This window comes from Cervus elaphus, chromosome 3 (assembly GCF_910594005.1).
Source record: "Cervus elaphus chromosome 3, mCerEla1.1, whole genome shotgun sequence".
NCBI lineage: Eukaryota > Metazoa > Chordata > Mammalia > Artiodactyla > Cervidae > Cervus > Cervus elaphus.
Genome location: NC_057817.1, coordinates 42,258,277 through 42,279,866, shown reverse-complemented (window position 1 = coordinate 42,279,866; position 21,590 = coordinate 42,258,277). Strand labels below are relative to the sequence as shown.

Here is a 21,590-nt window from a genome sequence, read left to right as displayed (position 1 = left end):
TTCTGTAGCCATATCTTTAAAAAGTAATTGCTCATTTACTTTTTTCCATGCATTTCAATAAGGTGGGTTGATGGATGGATGGATGGAAAGGTGTGTGATAAAGGAATTAGAGCAATATGCTAATTGTGAAATTAAAGTGGGAGGTGGTATGTGGGCATTTACTCTGCAATTAAAATTTTTTAAATGCATGCTTAAATTGTTTTCTGTATGCTTGAAAACTTTTGTAATAAAATGTTGGGGAAAAAAACGCTGTTCCAGACACCTAAAACTGCAATTTAAACATTGTGTCAGCAGGTGGTGGCAATGCTCTGAAGATCAGGTAGCCCGTTTATTTAAACCTTTACTAATTTAATACCTGGAATTTCACATTTTATTTACCAAAGTGGTGGTTGCTGTTCACTCACTCACTTGTGTCCGACTCTTTGCAACCCCATGGACTGCAGCACACCAGGCTTCCCTGTCCTTCACGATCTCCCAGAGTTTGCTCAAACTCTTGTCCATTGAGTTGGTGATGCCATCCAACCATCTCATCCTTTGTCTTCCACTTCTCCTCCCGCCCTAAGTCTTTCCCAGCATCCAGGTCTTTTCCAATGTGTTGGCTCTGTGCATCAGGTGGCCAACGTATTGGAGCTTCAGCTTCAGCATCAGTCCTTCCAATGAATATTTGGGGTTGATTTCCCTTAGGATCTACTGGTTTGATCGCCTTGCTGTCCAAGCGACTCTCAAGAATGTTTTCCAGCCCCACAGTTTGAAGACATCAAGTCTTTGATGCTCAGCCTTTTTTATTGTCCAGCTCTCACATCCCTACATGACTTCTGGAAAAACCATAGCTTTGACTACATGGACCTTTGCCAAAAGTTTCAAAGAGAATATTTTTGAATAATTTCTTAAAAAATAAAGTCTTTAAGGATACTCAAGTCCCTTTCAGATGACTGCTGACTTTTCTTTACCTGTTAAGTTTGGCTGTTAGGCCAGAACAGCTTCTTCCTTGTAGGTAGAGTTCAGTTTGCTTAGCCTTCATCCATGAAGCTCTTAGATTTCTGAGCTCAGTCTCAATCATGCAGAGTCCATCACTCTGCCTTTGAACGACAAGCTGAGTAAGAGCACTGGAGAGTAGGTAAAGAAACTTTGGACTTGGAGTGGTTCTCTCCAGATGTAAAATCTGTTTCTTTCTTTTTTTTCTCTAGTAGATTTTCCTCTTTGTCTTTATCACTGGAACTTTAGAGTGGAGGTACTACCTTCCCCCTTGTGCTGCTCTTTTCCTTTCTTACATTTTTTCTTCTCTGCATCCTCCTCTTCCATGCAACCCCCCCACAACAATGGTGGCCATGCTAATGTGTTTCATATATATCCTTGGATAGTCAGGCTGTCTGGAATATTATTAGTGTTTCATGAATGTGTTTTAACTTTCTTTGAATTATATACATCTGCTCAGACTCTGATGCGTGAAATTCCTTGGCTTGTGTCCTACGTTCTCTTCCAGTGACGGACTCTTCCAACTCTCTTGACCACAACTATGCAGCGATGAATGTTCTCACACAAGCCTCCTTGTGAATATGTGGGCGGTTTTCTCTGGCACGCATTCCGGAAGTGGTATAGGATATACACAGCCTTAGTTCTACAAAACGCTGCCAGAATGTTAGTCAGCTCCAATTCATAAAAGCAGTACATGAGGCGGACTGCTTCTCTGTGTCCTCATCAATACTTGACATTTTCAGACTTTCTATTTTTTTCACTTCTAATAAGGGTAAAGTGGTTTCTTACTGTTTTAATTTGTGTTTTTCTGATGAGTGATAAAGTTGTGCATCTCTTTCTTATATTAGCTATTTAGATTTCTCCTTATGTGAATTGCTTGGTCCAGTTTTCCATTGGATTACCTTTCTTTTGCAGGACAAGAATATACTTTTCCACTTAATGCTGTTATTTAATTTTTTTTTCCACCGTTGCTCTCTTAAATAAAATAGACCAAATCTATGGCAATGGCTTAAGAGAGGAACAATTATTTTTTGTTTCAATGGCTTCCTTCCTAGTGCTAATTACAACTTAAAACTATATTATTTACTTCTGGTTTACTTGTTCTTGGCTAATCTCCCTGCTAGAAAACATGGTCTATGAAGGCAGAGATCCTGTGCCTTATCTAATTGTGTTCGCCCTGCACTTAAGACGTCTTCTCAGGTGGCACAGTGGGAAAGAATCCACCTGCCAGTGCTGGAGACTCAAGCAACACAGAGGTTCAATCTCTGAATCAGGAAGATCCTTTGGAGAAGGAAATGGCAACCCACTCCAGTATTCTTGCCTGAAAAAGTCCACGGACAAAGGAGCCTGGCAGGCTATAGTCCTTGGGGTCACAAAGACTCAGACACGACTGAGTGCACACACACACTTAAGACAATGGTTAGCACATCAGAGGTCCTTGAAAAAGAACTACTGATTCTGTTCATTCATTGAATATTGAACTGCAGGTGCCATGAGTTGGCTCTGAGGAGTCATAAGACACTGCCCACAAAAAGAGCTCATTGGCCAGCCAGGGAAGACAAGAAATCAGAGAACTGCAACAAACTGTGCCATATGTTTGTTCAACTGGAAACTTATCTCAGTCAAAGAACTCAAGCCCTTCCACAGAAAATTACATTGAAACAGAGATGATGAAAATTAAGCAAGAATTCTAAAGCAAACAAACAAAGGGCAACAATAAAACACATAATTGTAAACAGTTTCATGAACTTGTGCTCCTCCCACGTAAAGCAGAGGTGAAAACACAACATCCAGTGGAGCGAGCCCAAGAGTTGCCCTGTTTGCCAGAGAAAACTGCCCGGGAGGGAAACCTTCCCTCCAGGGACCTGCTGGAAATTGAGCTGAAGTCTGAGCTCCCACATCATCTCAGAGCCTGTTTTTCTGGTTTGGGGATTCTAGTTGTTTTTTTTTTTTTTATCCACATCAAGGCTTTGTGAGCTGTCCACAAATAAACTCTTGGACAAAGATCTAAAGCTGAGTTTATCCAAAGCCTAAACAATTGCCGGGCACACCCATTGGCTAAAAGACAGTTCTCCCTTGGACCATCATTTTCATAATACTCAATTATAGGCAGTTTTATTCCCATGATTTTATTATAAAAACATCAGTCTATGCAACATCAGATGCCACAAGGAGAGATTTTTTTCAAGTCTGTGACTCTCCCTGGAAAGCAATAAGAGTCTGTTTCAACTTCTCAAAGCAATCTCTGCTCTCAGGCTTAGTTATCCTCCTCAGTGTTTTTAGACAGAGGACAAGCTGGGGTTCCCAAAGAGAGGAGAAATCAAGTCCACTGTCTGGCTGCTCCACCGTGCGGGGGCTCATTTACTGTCAGTCCTGCAAGGGACCCGGGAGCGTCCTGCAGTCTGTCTCCTAGCGGGTGGGGAGGCAGTGAGAGGACGTGTACCCCCAAGAGTGGAAGTCACATGGCAGGTGACCAGCAAGTCACTAGCCCCTCGCACTGAGGGTGTCAGACACTAGTGTTTGTTTACTTAATTCACTCAAATTTCCTAACATGGAAAGGGAATTTGGAACATAGACTTCGTTTTTCTGAAAGAAACCTCAGGTAAAGAAACAAACTGGAAGCCTGGCCACGCTCTCCAGTTTCACCAGAGAGCCAGGCTATGTCATCCCTGGGCTTCAGGGCTTCTTGAGTCACCGCTGTAAGAACGTTCATTCATTTCTGCCCTGTGTGGAAGAATCTGCTGTGGAGGAGAGGCAGGCCCTGTCTCCAGGGGGTTATAACACTGGTCACCATGACACCGAGTGAAAGGCAGGTGGGTGAAGAGGGATGACAGCTGGTTCAGGCCCAGGGAGCAGTCAGAGACCAGGGGATACATGATATGTGTTCCATGAAGGGCACAAGGTTAGGTATGATTAGCGTGCAGCCTGTGAAGGGGATGTGTGAAAGGCGAGGCTGGGACAGAGACACATCTAAGCTAAACAAGGCCTCTGGTTTCACAAACACTTCCTGTTGTTTTTCTGTGCACACACACTTGCCAAACTGCCCTATGTGTCCTTCCAAAAAATATGCTCATGCTGTCCATGTGTACCCTTACCCCAAAGCAAGTCTTTTAAATGCTGGGTGAATAATACCCCTACCCCCAGCCTTCTGAGCAATTTTGGTGGCAAGCTGGTTTAATCATTTTTAATTTTTTTTTAAATTATGGTAAAAGTCACATAACATAAAACATCTATTTTAACCATATTTACCTTCCTGGTGGTTCAGATGATAAAGTATCTGCCTGCCATGCGGTTCGATTCCTGGGTCGGGAAGATCCCCTGGAGAAGGAAATGGCAACCCACTGCAGTACTCTTGCCTGGAAAATCTCACGGACAGAGGAGCCTGATAGGCTACAGTCCATGGGGTTGCAAAGAGTAGGACATGACTGAGTGACTTCACAATTGCACAGTTCAGTGACACTAAGTTTATTCACCTCTCACCATTATCCATCTCCTGACTTTTTCACTGTCTTCATTTGAAACTCTATCTCCATTAAACACTAACTCCCCATCCTCCCTCCCCCATGCAACCCAGCCCCTGGCATCTATCAATGTACTTTCTGATCCTATGAATTTGACTATTCTAGGTGTCTCCTATAAGTGGAATCAAACAATATTTTTCTGCACCTAAGACATATTGGTGTGCATTTTAAAGATTGACTTAATAAATGTCCTATAAACAGATTGTACCTTCTTCTTTCTTTCTCCTGTACTATACAGTGGGCTTCCCAGGTGACGCTAGTGGGAAAGGACCCACATGCCAAGGCAGGAGACATAAGAGACCTGGGTTTGATCCCTGGGTCGGGAAGATCCCCTGGAGGAGGGCATGGCAACCCACTCCAGTACTCTTGCCTGGAGAATCCCATGGACAGAGGAGCCTGGCAGGCTACAGTCCATCGGGTCACAAAGAGTCGGACACGACTGAGTGACTAAGCACTCACACACACTATTCAGTAGGTTCTCACCAACCATCTACCTCATACAGAATAGCATACACATTAATTTTCATCATTTTTACATCATGATTGTAAAGCTACACTTCAACTAGGTAGTGGGTTTCATTTGAAATGGTCAATAATAACTGGACAGAGTTGAGTAATTAAATTAGATTCAACTACAAAATGGTTCTTAACCAACAGTGGGCATCAGATGGGGAAGCTTTTCAAAATTCCCCAATCCTATGCACTTCTCAGTCCTAATGAATATGAACCTCTACATGCAAGTTGGATACTTACAAAAAGTTCCTCAGCCATCTAAGTGCACATTCATAGTTAAAATGAACTCATGGAGACCTTACCACTTGCATAGAAAAGGTCATTTTCAGAAAATTCTAGATTACATTTTTGATTAAAAATGTAGTAATGTTTTTGAATAATATATTTGTACTGACTTCACTATGATGATAGGGGATAAGTCAGAAGTCTTCTAATAAGAGTCAATCTCCATGACATGTCCTAGAAATTTATTTTTTTTGGTAATCTTCCTTTGGATCCATAAAGTCAAAGCCATCATTGCTGTTGAAAGGTAGTAGTAAATCCACTCTCCAGCTCTATTTCCTCTTAAATAGGAAAACCATGAATTATCTTCTTGCCCATTGGATCTACATGGAAGATGCATGGTGCTGGCAAATTTGAGTTGGAGGAATCAGAGCTGGCTTTTCATCATTACTGACATGTAGCCAAACAAATGCAGCCGTCGCTCATGTGTCATGAGGCAGCATGAAAAGTCCTGTGGGGAAACATGGCAGAAAAAACTGACTGTGGTTTAGAGAGGACACCAATATCATTTTCCACAGCCTGTTTTAGTGTGAACTAAATCACAAATTAATATATCAAGCAAACTTTTTTTTTTAAAGGAGAAAAAAATGAAGCCAGTTGCCAAGAAAAAATTTTTAAAATACTATGAGAAATAGTAATTCCAATGAGGATGGAAAGAAGTAGGTAGATTCAGTAGATTTTGGATGATGAACTGTATGACGGATTTCCTGCAGGGGGAGGGAGTCAGAGATGATACTTAGGAACCTGTGTTGGACTGCTAAGTGGACGTCATATGACCTTGTGACCCACTCTAAATAATACAGTTATAATTCTACTCTAAGGCTTTCTACTCATTACCATAAATTGTAACATGACATTTATTATGGTTTAGAACCATAGAATGTCATTCCTATCTTTGTAATTTCTGACTTGTTTTTATAAAACAAATTTAGAAGTAAAGGGAAATCTGTACCAGAATTAGAAAATTTAGAAGAGCCTTTGTCGGGAGACTTTTTTTGCTTTGTTTTTATTTTGTGATTTATTTATTTTTAAACATTTTCCTAATGAAAAATTTCAAACATACAAAATGAGACAGAAAAATAATAAGGTGCATTTATATACTTCATTCAGATTCCACAGTTATCAATTCATCTCCGATCTTATTTTAGTTAAATAAACTATCCTCCCTTACAGCTGAATTTTTTTAGCTTTGTTGAGATATAATTGACACACAGCACCATGTCAGTTTAAGGTGTACAACATGATGATTTGATATACACTTATATTGCAAAATGATTGCCATAATAAGGTTAATCAACAAACCCATCACCTCATATAATTACATTGTGTGTGTGTGTGTGAGAACATTTAAGATTTACTCTCTTATCAACTTTCAAGTAAATAATATAGTATTATTAATTATGGGACTTCCCAGGTGTCTCAAATGGTAAAGAATCTACCAGGCAATACAAGAGATGCAAGAAATATGAGTTCAGTCTCTGGGTTGGGAAGATCCCCGGGAGAAGGAAATGGCAACTCACCCCAGTATTCTTGCCTGGGAAATCCCATGGACAGAGGAGCCTGGCGGGTTATAGTCCATGACGTCTCAAGGAGTCAGACACGACTTAGTCATTGAGCATGCACACAGAAGATAGACACACATGTTCCTATGATGGCTGAAGTGTGTGGGGAGGGGAACAGATGGCTGGCATGCTGTGGTTTTGGTTGGTCTTTCCTTTATTGCTGTTTCTGACATGTTGATAACTTCTCTGAATAGAAGGAATTGTGTTGTTTTTAAAATTTTGTTTAAGCTAAAATATAAATTGCATGCAACAGCAAGACAGAATTAATACCTCAAGAATTGTTCTCTCATTTATAAATGAAGAAACTGAAGCTCAGAGCAGTTGCTCTATTTTACTGGTCCCTCACATCTAGCAGGTGGCAGAGCTCAGAGAAAAGCCCAGATCTTCATTCCTCCTTCCTTCACCTGAGCAATTTGATATACATTTTATCAGGAGTCATTCCTTATGATGATTTAGTGATGCACACACAAATCAACATTCAGAAGCCTGTTCTGACTTTCTTTTTATGAGTTTTAAATAGAGCATAATGGCCATTGAAAATAAATCTTTGGATTCAAAACTTGACAATGTCCTTCAGCTCTGTTCTCTCTCTTAGATTACAAGGACATATCTCCATTTTATTGCAAATTGAACATAAGCAGTTTTACTGCACAACCAGAAGTTTAGCAAGATCACTTCAAGTTTCAAGCCTCCAGATTTGTCTTGAATGAACTTGAGGTTGTGTGTGTGTGTGTGTGTAACCATTTTCAATGGAGTGTTGAACTGTTTTTAGATTGGCTGTGGACACTTGTCTAGTGGTCTCAAATTGTAAACTTCTGTGCTCTGAATTATTTTCATTTTTAGGACCAGATCTTCATGGAAAATGTGGGTGCAGTGAAGCAGCTTTGCAAATTAACCAACAACCTTGAAGAAAGAATAGAAGAGCTAGAAATATGGAACAGAAAGCTGGCCAGGCTAAAGCGGCTCAGTAGTTGGAAGTCCTCTGCCAGTGAGGCGAGCTCAATCAGGTACCTCCACGACTGCCATAGAAATTTGGAGAAAGGGAGAATGAGGGTCTTTCTATAACTAGAAAGACCTTTCTATAACAATCTGAATGGTTTGTCTACCAAGCAGCAACCATTACTTTGTTTTAATTAAGTCTCTATTCTTCTTTTAGAATGAATGTTTTGAAACACAATTATTTTATGTGATAATTTTCTTATTTTTTCTGTTGCTGCTTTTAAGATAAAACAAAATATAATGGATCTGTTTAAGAGTGGTGATTATAGGATGTGCGACATTTTAACAAAATTACAGCCTCTCTTTTTAACAAGGAAAGGGGACCATTTCTAAATTTAGAAAACCATGTTTGGTCCTCAGGGACAAAACTTACTCTATTTTTTATTACTTAAGGAGGTAAGTGCATATTTTCTAGGGTATAGTTTTGAGAAAAAGGGAAATGTAAATTTTAATGCATTTATTTATATTTACTAAAGTTTTTATACACAAAAAGAACTCTGAGTTGCCTTGACTTTCCTTTTTAAAATTACCACTGTATTACAAAAAAGAGCCATACTGTGTTAGTGACAGCCTGGGCCTTTGTCATATAACTCCCAGAGAGGCATTTGATTTGTAATTAATTTTCTCTTTCTCTTTTTAAAGCAAATTTAGCAGAGCTCTTAGTGCATCTTCTCCAAAAAGGACCATTTCCAAAAAAAACAGCAAGGTAAATAGACTTAAATTTATAATGAACAGAGATGATATTTTCTATTAAAATGGAGTTTATGAAAATTAATCAAGAAGTTTTTTCTTCATTTATTTGTTGATGGGTTCTCTAGTATGTATCCTTATGTGCTTAAGGCATTTAAATACTATTCCTATAATAGATATTATTGGTTTTTCAAAGAGGAGTTTAGGGGTATGAGTATAGAACACATTCATTTCAGAAATATTACTCTGACAGTTTTTGTGTGTATATTCCCTATCAAGTGAAATTCATCAGCAGATGACCCTGGGTTATAAGACCTGTGTGTATTCCTTGACTAGACGTAGTCCCTTATCTTTGCTTCCAAAAGATCCAAAAAGCATGTCAGTTAACCTCTAAATCTCTCTTTTCCCTTTGATATTCGGTACTCTATATGCAAATAGAGACTAGGTATTCACTTTCTCGCAAAGCTTAAAATGTGGCAACTTTATTAACGAATGGAGCATTTCATCAAATAGGATAACATTTACAGTAAAAAATGAAGGTTAATCATTAGCTTAGAGGACAGCCTCTCCATGGCAGAGAAGTGTCAGGGAGGGCGAAGCTGCAGTCCTCTCTTCCTAGCTGCATTCATAGAAAGCTGTGACCCTCAGTTCACCCCTCAGATCCACTGATGTTCCCAGAGGAAGATATTTACGACCTTCATCTATATCCTGTTAAGGGCTGACCTGACATTTTTGCCATTGTCCTGGTTTATTCTCTACTTCTTCTGTTGTACATCGCTGAACTATTCTAAGAGGATTTAAGAAGAGTACAGTATTCTACTAAAAAGTACTAAAATGCTATACTGCAGACAAATTTATTGATACATGTCAACAGATATAAATACATGGATAAATAAACATGTAGAAGTGTTCTTGGGCAAGTTTACTTTAATTGCATTGGGAAACAGATAATACCATGAACTTCCAGATGTTCAAGCTGGATTTGGAAAGGGCAGAAGACTCAGAGATCAAATTGCTAACATCCCTTGGATCATCAAAAAAGCATGAGAGTTCCAGAAAACCATCTACTTCTACCTTACTGACTATGCTAAAGCCTTTAACTGTGTGGACCACAACAAACTATGAAAAATTATTAAAGAGATGGGAATACCAGACCATCTGACCTGCCTCCTGAGAAATCTGTATGCAGGTCAAGAAGCAACAGTTAGAACTGGACATGGAACAACAGACTGGTTCCAAATCGGGAAAGGAGTACACCAAGGATGTATATTGTCATGTTGCTTATTTAACATATATGCAGAGTACATCATGCAAAATACTGGGCTGGATGACGCCCAAACTGGAATCAAGATTGCCAGGAGAAATATTAATAACCTCAGATATGCAGATGACACCACCCTTATAGCAGAAAGTGAAGAAAAACTAAAGAGCCTCTTGATAAAAGTGAAAGAGGAGAGTGAAAAAGTTGGCTTAAAACTCAACATTCAGAAAACTAAGATTATGGCATCGGGTCCCTTCATTTCATGGCAAATAGATGGGGAAATAATGGAAACAGTGAGAGACTTTATTTTGGGGGGCTCCAAAATCATCACAGATGGTGACTGCAGCCATGAAATTAAAAGATGCTTGGTCCTTGGAGGAAAAGTTATGACCAACCTAGACAGCATATTAAAAAGCAGAGACGTTACTTTGCCAACAAAGGTCTGTCTAGTCAAAGCTATGGTTTTTCCAGTACTCATGTATGGACGTGAGAGTTGGGCTATAAAAAAAGCTGAGCACCAAAGAATTGATGCTTTTGAACTGTGGTGTTGGAGGAGACTCTTGAGAGTCCCTTGGACTGCAAGGAGATCCAACCAGTCTATCCTAAAGGAAATCAGTCCTGAATATTCATTGGAAGGACTGATGCTGAAATTGAAACTCTAATACTTGGGTCACCTGATGCGAAGAGCTGACTCATTTGAAAAGACCCTGATGCTGGGAAAGTTTGAAGGCAAGAGGAGAAGGGGATAACAGAGGATGAGATGGTTGGATGGCATAACTGACTCGATGGACATGAGTTTGAGTAAGCTCCAGAAGTTGGTGATGGACAGGGAAGCCTGGAGTGCTGCAGTCCATGGGGTTTCAAAGAGTCAGACATGACTGAGTGACTGAACTGAGCTGAACTGAACTGAACAGATAATAATAGTGTCTATCTTACAAAAATAATTGATAGGATTAAATGATCTAAAGTCCTCGGCATAATACCCAGCACATAGCAGGTTGCTCAATAAACACAAAATACTAACAATATTATGTAGGGAAGGTGCTCTTTGTACTAACCAGTTTGCAAGGGAATAGAAGGAACTGTATTTACATCAATGGAGGCCCTGATTGGAAGGTGCCATTTGGTTCCTGTGGGCCCTGGTGGCTCAACAGTGAAGAATCCACCTGCAATGCAGGAGCTGCAGGAGACTCAGGTTGGATCCCTGGGTCAGGAAGATCCCCTGGAGGAGGGTATTGCAACCCACTCCAGTATTCTTGCCTGGATAATCTCATGGACAGAGGAGCCTGGCAGGCTACAGTCCATGGGGTTGCAAAAGAGTTGGACCCAACTGAGGCAACTTAGCAAGCACACATGCATTTGGTTCCTGTGTAACCTTTGTAGCAACCATCTTGCACCTAAGGGATCTCTTTCTTTCACAGTTTTCTCAGGATTTCAGCTACAATGTATGTCCATGAGAACAGACTCTGTGTCGCCTTCCTCACTCTCTGTCCCAGGGGACTGACACATAGTGTGTACTCAAGAACCATTCGTTAAATCAATGCGTGAATGGAGACCAGTCTGAAAATATTCCCTGTAGGCTCACAATCTAAATTTAAAACATTAAGAGATTTCATGTCTTGAGTGCATGGGTGGCGGGGGAGTTGGCGTATAAACACAGAGTCCAGGACTTATATAGACATTGAAGAGCATTCATTCATTTCAAAGACCTCTTATAGTCACTGTCTTATGCCTGTGGAGGCAAAGTTGAGTAAGATGTGGCCTCTTCTAAGGAATTTTAAGCTAGGGACTTCCCTGGTGGTCCAGTGGGTAAGACATCGCCTTCCAATGCAGGGAATGCAGGTCCCCCCCACCCCAGGGGGTCAGGGAGGTAAGATCCCACATGCCTTGGGGCCAAAAAACCCAAAACAGAAAACAGAAGCAATATTGTAACACATTCAATGAAGATTTTTAAAGGGTCTACATTTTTAAAAAAAATCTTAAAGAGAAGATAAAAGAAGTTTAAAGTAGCCAGGGAAAATCAGAAGAGAATAAAAAGACCAGTTGTACCTGGAAGTGATAAATAATGTAGAAGCTCAGAGCACTGCGGGAGTATCATGGGAACCAGGCCTTCAAGGGGGCAAAGCTTTGGCTGGAAAGTGCCAGGAGCTGCTGGAGCAGTTCTGGATGGAATGACAGAAGCCAAGGTCTGGGAGCTGGTGCTGGCTTCATTGACTAGGTGGGAAGTTTGTTAGAGAGAAGAGGAGAAGTTAAGGCTGAAAATAAGTCTCAGTTTCTGGACCACCAGTTAAGGAGTTCATTTGGTAGCCATGAAGACCTTTTGAATAATAACAATAAGTTGTTCAGTGTCTCTTTTCTTTACAGACAGAAAAAGGGAGACAGCATGACATTGAGAATAAGAGCACATATTCTGAAAGTGTCATTGCTCAGTTGTGCCTGACTCTCTGCAACCCCATGGACTGTAGCCCATCAGGCTCCTCAGTCCATGGAATTCTCCAGGCAAGAAAACTGGAGTGAGTTGCCATTCCCTCCTCCAGGGGATCTTCTCAACCCAGAGATGGAACCCGGGTCTCCTGCATTGCAGCAAGATTCTTTCTGTCTGAGCCATCAGGAGAGCCCCACAGATTCTGAAGTCAAGTGTTATTTGGGTCAAAGCCTGGCTCTGTAACTTATTAGCTGTGTGATCTTGAGTGAAGAACTTAGCCTCCCTGGGCCTCATTTTTCCCCATCTCTAAAATAGGGATGAGAATAGTACTTGCCTTATAAGGGTTGTTGAGGGTTATTGTGAGGTTCAATAAATTAGTATACATAAAGCACTCAGAAGAGGGTGTGCCACATGAGTGTCATATAAGTATTCACCATTAGTATTTTCAAACCCACTCTTTCAGTGGTTCTCATACTTTGTCATGTATCAGAGTCTTCCAGGGAGCTTGGCAAAATACCAATGTGTGCTGTTGACTTGGGTGAAGTTGAAAAAACCTCAGAGTTCAAGTAGAAATTCACTGAGGACATGGAGAAGAAGAGCGAAAGGGAAGGAACTGATGCAGACACTTTTCATTATCCTGCTTCCTATAGATTGCCAGCCCCCACCTCAGTCTGGATGGAAACCTATTGAATCAGAATATTTCAGGGCATTTAGATTTTTAACAAGCTCCATAGTAATCTTCATGCAAACTTGAATTTGAGAACCATTACACTGTTAATTAGATTCACGTAATAACTCTGAAAAGTAGGCAGGTATGATTTCATCCTTCCTATTTTATTGATGAAGAAAATGAGGATCAATGACACTTCCATGACTTGTTCAGGGCTTGACTCCAAGTCTGACTCCAGGTCTTGGGTGATTTTCCTATATTAGGTCAAAGGATTTGGAACAAAACCATAGAGATTTAAAACAATCTGGCACCTTTAGGGAGTAGGTTGGAAGGGAAGCTGCTATCCTGAAATTAATACTATTTAATTCTAATCAATTCAATAAATTGCATTGAGTTCCTTCTGTGTACAGAGCACTAGCAGAGCATCCTCAGAACTGTTCCAGTGAGATGTGGGAATGGTATAAACCATCCACTTCTTGGTATTCAGTGGTGGTGGTTTAATTGCTAAGTTGTGTCTGACTCTTTGTGACCCCATGGACTATAGCCCACCAGGCTAATCTGTCCATGGGATTTTTCAGGCAAGAATACTGGAGTGGGTTGCCATTTCCTTCTCCAGGGGAATCTTCCCCACCCAGGGATTGAACTTGGGTCTCCTGCATTGCAAGCAGATTCTTTAGCAACTGAGCTATTGGTATTCAGTGAAAGTGAAAGTCACTTAGTCTTGCCAGACTCTTTGCGACCCCATGGACTATACAGTCCTTGGAATTCTCCAGGCCAGAATACTGGTGTGGATAGCCTTTCCCTTCTCCAGGGGATCTTCCCAACCCAGGGATTGAACCCAGGTCTCCCACATTGTAGGCGGATTCTTTACCAGCTGAGCCACAAGGGAAGCCTATTGGTATTCAGAGTGGCTTCTTATTGCACCTATGCATGACTCAGTTATATATATTTTATATATATATAATAGCCCTAAAGATTTGGGTAATTGTTAAAAAGGGTGAAGTTAATCCCACCCACAATATTACACTGAAGAACATTTTCTTTATGCAGATAATCTGCCCAAGAAATTCAAAGACCAATTTAAGCTTTTTCTTGCCTACTCCTTCAATTCCCTTCTTACCCTGGACCCCCCAGGAGGAAGCAAACATAACACTTTCTATTGCATTAGTAGGAAAACTCATATTTAAAGAGCTTATATAAAACTGGGCAGAAAACCTCTCCTATCTCTAGTCAGATTCCTCACCAACTGCACAGCTGTCTATCCTAGTTCTGGCTCATTCCTCATGTGCAAGTTTTTAGTGCAAATATGTACCAGTCCTAAAGGTTTATCTCATTCACTTCCTAGAGAGCGTAATTTACTTATTTTCATTTTCCCCTGTAGTGTTACTCATCATAGTAGTTAATGTATATTTGCTGAAGGGATATAAGAATAAATAAGACATAGACCCAGAACTGTTCTCAAAAATAGGTGGCAGAATTGGATACTAATATACATGATTTAAGGAGTAATTAATAGTATTTCATGCCACAAAAACCTTTTCTGCAAATTTTCATGCTGCCTGAAATTCTTCCATTGGGATTTATTCTATCATGTCTTGAAGACATTTTGTTTTTCAAAAGTATCTTATTCAAAGAAATGGACCTCTGTGTTCTGACAGTATCTTGTCTGGTAGGTCCTCTTTTCTCAAAAAACTTCAAGAATAAGTGCTAAATGAATGGCACAGACAATTGTCCTGCAGGGAAAAGAGAGCGTGGCCTGGAGTGCCAAGGAAAGGGAAGGACTTGGCTTTGAAAGAACTTTGTTTTCAAAGAGGAGGAGGGAGAGATAGGCTGAAGGCAGCAGCAAAGATCCCCCGGGGAGTGAATCTTCAGACATCCTTCTCAAAAGTTGGTGTCACTGATTTGTCATTTCTCATTGCTGAATTTTTTATAGGTTTCTTTTTCAGGAAAAAAACAGTCATGTCCTAACTGGGTTTTCCAGACCTTGGTTATAACCCTCATTGCTGTGATGGCATTTTGGTAAGAAAAACATCAGTGTTACGCTACGTCAAGCTCTTTTTCTCTTTCCATCTTCCTTTCTCACACATGAACTGGGGACTGACTTTCTATTTACTTTGAAGACTGAGAAGCCCTTTAAACCAGGTGTTGGTCTTTGATTTCGCTTAGAGATGAGGGAGCCCTTTGTAAACTCATTCTTTGAAGGAAAAAAAAAAACACAGGCTTTCTGCTCTTAAATATGAAGTGATCTTTTTTATAATCAACTGATTATTTTTTACTAGCCCATTGTGCCTTTCATGTTTGTGTGTATGCACGTTTGTGTGTGCATAAATGTGTGTATCTTGTTTAGTCCTGCCCTGTAAATAACTGTTGCAAAATCTTTGCTCTCCTTTCCCATCTACTTGGAGGAAAAGAGTGAGTAAACAATCAGGTACAATCCACTCTCCCCTGGATACTTAAATTTATTAGGATTCTTCTGGGTTTTGTGCCAAAAGAGACTATCAGATTATCCCAAGATATGCAATATGATGAAATGCCAGCCAAATGTGCTAAGCAGTTAAATCAAACAAGTACAGAAAGGATGAGGTACTTGCTAGGCAAGTATTGGATACCCTTGGTCTGCCACCCTCCTCCACAGGAGGAAGAGTCATGCTTTTCTGGAATGAGAGGTTTTTCTCAGGCCTTTGGTCTTCAGGCCTGGGCTTCCACTATGATGGCTCCTCAGCCTTTGAGCCCCGGTCATCTTGCCTGTGTCTTCCCTGCCTTCTGGTTTCCTGTCTGACTATTCACAGGGTGAAATAGGTATTTATCTATCCCTCCAAAATGCTGTGTTAGTGTGGGAAAGGACTCGCTCCTGGGCCATGTCCCAGATGAGACAATTATCCTCAGAGGCTAAGTAAGCGATGGGCCCAAAGATGCTTCCGGTTCCTTGAACTAAGGCAGCTTCCTAGTTATAGGAGACACTGTTGGTCTCTCTGTACCCTTCTCTCCCCTCAGCATTTTAACTTTTCACTTGCTACTGCCCACTGTGGGAAGCATCCCAAGTATTTGACATCACTACATGGAACTTCCATAGAAGCTGGTGTCCTTTCTTCTCGCTTCTAAATGAACTTGTCTTCTGCTAGGATTCTCAGTTCAGCAGAGAGTGAGCACCTTGACCTTTCACAGACATGCTTAACATTCTCTAGAGACACAGGTTCCCATGAAAGCCAAATGCAAAGCTTATAGGAAGTCTAATTTTGACATGAAGAAACTGCTTTTTAAATGTGCTCATCAGATCTTATGAATTCCAATGTTGTTGACCTCCAAGGCCAGAAATAGGTGGTATTAGGCTTATTGTCTTGTTTCCAGCCTGTGGTGTACCCGAGAGGGGTCAAAGCCCTAAAGAAAGAAGCAGATGCCTATTTTGGTCTATGATCCTAGAAGCTGCCTGGGCCATGCATTGACGCAGATAGCAGACGGATCAGAAAACATGTTTAAGGATTAATAGTAGGGAGATAGAGAATGGGGAATGTGGGAGAACAAAGTCAGGGAGACTGGACCACAGCAAGTAGTTGCCAGGGCAACGCAACAGATTCTGTCTGACGGCATATTTGGGGCTCAGCATGGCTTTTACCAAGCAGCCCTGTGCCCGCTGGGTAGTAACCAGCTGCTTCTGAGAAAACTCTGGGAATTCTTTCTCTATGAGCCGAATTCAAATGGGGGGTACATTTCTTTGTTTGTATTTAATGATGGTAAACCCACTACCTTTGATGGGGAACAAAATAATGAGGAGTTGAGTCTAGGGAACCAGATGTGATATCAAGCTGGCAGGAGGTCAAGTGAGGTCCCCCTGTGTCAGGCCCACACACAGTGGGATGGTAGAGTTCTACAGACACCCTCCCAGAGAAGAGGATGCTGAGTGTTGGGATGTGTGAGTGGTATCAGGAATAGCTTCCCAAAGCTCAGGACCTTTGAGGAAAGCCTCCACTTGGATGTATAAGTTCTGATCATTGTGGGGAACGATACACTCATTATTTTGAAGTCACGTAGAGTGGAAATGGACGCTTTATGGCACTGCTTTTCCTTCCTCTGTCCAATTTGGTGCACTGCACTCTCAAAAGACAGGCTGCAGGAAGACGTCAGAAGCGGCCAAAAGGATTGGGACCTACTGCTGACTAAACCTGTGTGGCCTTTCATCTCCCTACACCACCACGAGGCCGCCTCCACTGGGGGATGTGAACTTTGCTATGACTTTTCCTGCAAGGAGCAGAGGGCTTCCTCCAGCGCCCTACACACTTCCTTTTGTAATCTTCCGCTAGTGACAGACACTTCTGAGACAGCTTGCCAGGGTCAGGGGTCTGCTTGTGGAAAAATGCCCCACCTACCCCAGGAGCCTCTGAGCTCCAGGAAGACTGGGAGATTGTTCTCACCAGGGCAAAGAAGCAGAGCTGTGCTGGTTTCCACGGCCGCCCGCCCCTTGCTCGCTCATCTGTGTGGTCTGGGAGGGGACATCTCTGGCAGCGGGTTATGTGAGATTTATCTGGGATCAAATCAGCCACATAACTCTTTCTTTTGTTATTTTTTTAAACAGTGGCTTGACGATAGTCTCCCTTTACATACTTAGCTTAAAAGATCAAGACCGATGTACGCCAAGTGCCCCTTCCAGGTAAGAGTTCCCATCTTCTTTTCCTTCAGGGAGGACTCTTGAAGGCCTCTTTCGTTAATTATTTTGTTCTCCTCCTCCAGCAACCTCACAAGCTCCCAGGAGCCAGCTCTGCCCTCCACAGCTTCCCCCTCGGGTAAGATCTCCCCATCGGTCACCTTCAAACCCAGCCTGGGTTTCATGTGACTTGTCAACAGAAGAACCAGCCTTCCAGGTTAACCTTATCACTTCCCTCCCCTCTTCCTGATGCCTTGCAGCACCTAATACAACCCTGGCAACCACACCACCCTCCTTCCAAGTACCCGAGATCACTTTCTGTGAGATCCTGCCATGTCAGCAGACTTATTGCTGCCCCATCTGGGGAACAAGAAGAGGCCTCTCAAGCCCCGTGCAAAGACAGTCGGAGGAGCAGGAGCCGAATCAGGGGCCATGGGGAGATAAAGAACAATCAAAGGGTAACAACTAGTGCTTTGAATCTGAGGGGTTTGCTCCCTTTCCCAATGTTTACATGGTTAGTCTGTTAATGAGTCTAGACAATGGTTCCACTCCTCCGTTAGGGGTGGCAAGATCTCTAAAAACACAAACGTACAAACTTGCAATCATTTCAGTTCAGTTCAGTTCAGTTCAGTTGCTCAGTCATGTCCGACTCTTTGCGACCCTGTGAACCGCAGCACGCCAGACCTCCCTGTCCATCACCAACTCCCGGAGTTTATTCAAACTCATGTCCATTGAGTCGGTGATGCCATCCAACCATCTCATCCTCTGTTGTCCCCTTCTCCTCCCACCTTCAATCTTTCCCAGCATCAGGGTCTTTTCCAAGGAGTCAGTTCTTTGAATCAAGTGGCCAAAGTATTGGAGTTTCAGCTTCAGCATCAGTCCTGCCAATGAATATTCAGGACTGATCTCCTTTAGGATGGACTGGTTGGATCTCATTGCAGTCCAATGGACTCTGAAGAGTCTTCTCCAACACCATAGTTCAGAAGCATCAATTCTTCAGCACTCAGCTTTCTTTCACATCAAATGATTGCATTTACAATATTGAATTCCCAAAATATTGAAGTGTTGATGGATTCATGTGAAAGGGTCTCATTTGTCCTTTGCCAACCAAGATAGTAACAGTAGCACAAATGAAGTCATCATGTGCAGACGGGTAGACTTTTTGACTCACTTAGAACTTAAAAAGTGATATAGCATCTGGGCTCTCTACCCAAACCAAGTGTGACAAGATGTAAATGGCTTTGAAGATTCTATTGAGTTCAGGGTAAGCTTTAAGTCCATGAAAAAAAGCTTTCACTTTCAAATTATCTTCTTGGGGCATAGACAAACACACACACATACACACATATGCACACACGTGCACACACACACACACACACACACTGGTGCTCTTTTAGTATCAGAATGTTCATGTTAAAAAAGCTGAGAATTCCCTGGTGGTCCAGTAGTTAGGACTCCACACTTCCACTGCAGGGGGCACAGGTTCAGATCTGGGAACTGAGATTTCACATGCTACAAGGCCAAAAAAAAAAATATGGAAACTTGATTAAGGACAAAATTATCGCTGAAAGATCAAATACTGCACATCTAAATGTATACTAAGTTTTTTTTTTTTTTTCAGAAATTTCCTTCTGTATACACACATATTAGCAAGTGTCTAAAATAATAATGTGTGCATTGCTCAGTCATGTCTGACCCTTTGCAACCCCATGGACTGTAGCCCACCAGACTCCTCTGTCCATGGGATTCTCTAGGCTAGAATACCAGAGTGGGTAGCCATTCCCTTCTCCAGGGGATCTTCCTGACCCAGGGATTGACCCAAGTCTCCTGCATTGTGGGCGGATTCTTTACTGACTGGACCACCAGGGAAGCCCAAAATAATAATGATGATTATGCTAATAATAACAATACATACATATCAGTGTGACTTATCAATTAGAATGCTATGGTAACAACTCCCAAATCACAGTGCTTAATGTGCTTATATTTGCTCTATACATCAAACGTGCATCAAAAGATGGATCTTGTACATCATGCTATTCAGGACTAAGCTGATGAAGCTCCTTCTCAGTATGTATTTCCACAATCTCTACAGAGGTGGTAAAAGAACAGGGCAAATTGTGCGTTGGCTGTTAGGGTTTCCACTAAGTCACTTCTTCTTACATGTTATTCACCAAAGCAAGTGACATTGGTTATGTCTAATTTAAAAACAGCTGGTGAAGTGCAGACCTACACATGCCTGGAAGAAGAGGAACCAGAATATTTTTGAATAGCCCAAATTATGAATGACATCATTATGGTCAATGGTTGAAGTTGGGGGGCAGCAATGTAATCTCCTCTATTATTTTATATTTGAAGCTTGAATAAATAGCTTCTACAAACCATTGTTATCACCATCATCACAACACCATGTTATGAGGTATTAATACTGTAGGCAAAGCACCGTCATAAGTAGTCTACATGACTAAGTTGTTTAGTTCTTGAAAGCTTGAAAGATAGGCAGTTTTATGATCTTTTTTCCCCCAATGAGGAAGCTAAGGCACAGAGAGTTTTCCCCACAGCTACAGGAAGCAATGTTTACACTGTTTCTCTCTTGAAAGCAATTTTTGATTGAACTTGGAAACAGATGCATCACTATAGAATGAAGATAAAAGTTCATTTTAAAGAAAAAAATTAATTTCAGTCATCACATCCTCAATGGTTTTAAATATGGAAAAATCCCTTACTGTCACAAAAATCCCCCAGAACCTTCATTTCTTACTTAGAGCACATGGAACCTTATGGCTGGTCAATCTTTCCCTTATCATGGGAGTCCACCTTGGGGACACTTGGTGTCCTTTTCTGAGAGCAGTGCTCAGATGAGACCATCTCACTCATGTGAGGTGGATAATCATGGATCCTGAACAGGAAGAGGTTGGACACTGGCCAGATCTTCACTTCCAAAAAGTTTTTTGACTTTTGTGCAAATTCACTCCTATAGCCACCATCTCTTCCCATCAAGGGGAGATTGGGAAGAGCAGACCATATCAAACCAGATGAAGGTTTGCTGCTCTCTGCTCTGGGACAATGAATGTCTGCTTACCTTATGTTTCCATAATGACGAGAGACACTGCAGAGAATCCTGGAGAGAGGAGATCTGCCCCAGGCGTCTGGCTGTGTCCTCCGAGATGCAGCAGTCAACTTCTCTGGCTAAGAATGGAGTTGAAGTTCTGCTTTATCAGGTTCTCTGACACACTGGGCAATTGTTTTCCTCTTCTCTCTTTTCACTTGAGAAAAAAAATGGAAAGGATTGAAATGTTCTGTTTGCTATCACCTTCAGGAAACTTGAAAACTCTGAGGGATTTAGAGTTATAGAAGGCCCCAGAGCAGCTACTCGAGTGGTGCGCTGATTTTTTGACCCTGAGATTATGAATCCATTATGCTTTTGAAATTATTTGACTGAAAAAGTATTAATATATAGAGGGAGAATGTAACTATAAGTTCAGTTAAGCTTTTAAATGAATTGTTTTTGTTAATCTAACAGCAACATTTGAAAAATGGTACGTATTTATGGGAGAGATGTTACTTTTTAAGTTCACAACCAACATCACAGACCCCTTTATGCAGTCATCTGGGGTTCCAAAGTCCCCAGGTCAGGAGGATCTTGGATTTGTACCAGCTTATCCATTTTACTGTTGATGGAACAGAAGCTTGGCACTTTGCTTAAGATTCTGCAGTGAATTATGAGTAATGTCGAAATCAAAATCTAGGTGCCCATCCCCATCATTCAGCCTTTATTTATTTAGGCTTGTGTGTGCATCTACCTGAGATCAACTCCAGAAGATGCAGAAAGTGTCTATTCTGTCGTTCTAGAAAGCAATTTCAGCACATAGCCTATGCCTCCTCCCCTTTGCCTATAGCCATTAAAAATTTATATTAAAAAAATTAAATTAAAAAAAAATTAGGGAAATAGAGCTAATTAGGGCTTCCCTAGTGGCTCAGATGGTAAAGAATCTACCTGCAATGCCAGAGACAAAGGAGACATAGGTTCAATCCCTGAGTCGGGAATATCCC

General features: G+C 41.3%; 1 protein-coding gene across 1 annotated transcript in view; it reads left to right on the top strand.

The window, feature by feature from the left end:
* The window catches only part of MYRFL (myelin regulatory factor like), a 121,203-nt gene that overhangs the window by 87,039 nt on the left and 12,574 nt on the right, over window positions 1-21,590 (top strand). The window contains exons 14-19 of the mRNA XM_043879096.1: window positions 7,697-7,860; window positions 8,495-8,558; window positions 14,832-14,917; window positions 17,469-17,543; window positions 17,624-17,676; window positions 17,798-17,987. Of these exons, the coding sequence (XP_043735031.1) occupies window positions 7,697-7,860; window positions 8,495-8,558; window positions 14,832-14,917; window positions 17,469-17,543; window positions 17,624-17,676; window positions 17,798-17,987 (632 nt within the window). The remainder of the gene's footprint in view (window positions 1-7,696; window positions 7,861-8,494; window positions 8,559-14,831; window positions 14,918-17,468; window positions 17,544-17,623; window positions 17,677-17,797; window positions 17,988-21,590) is intronic.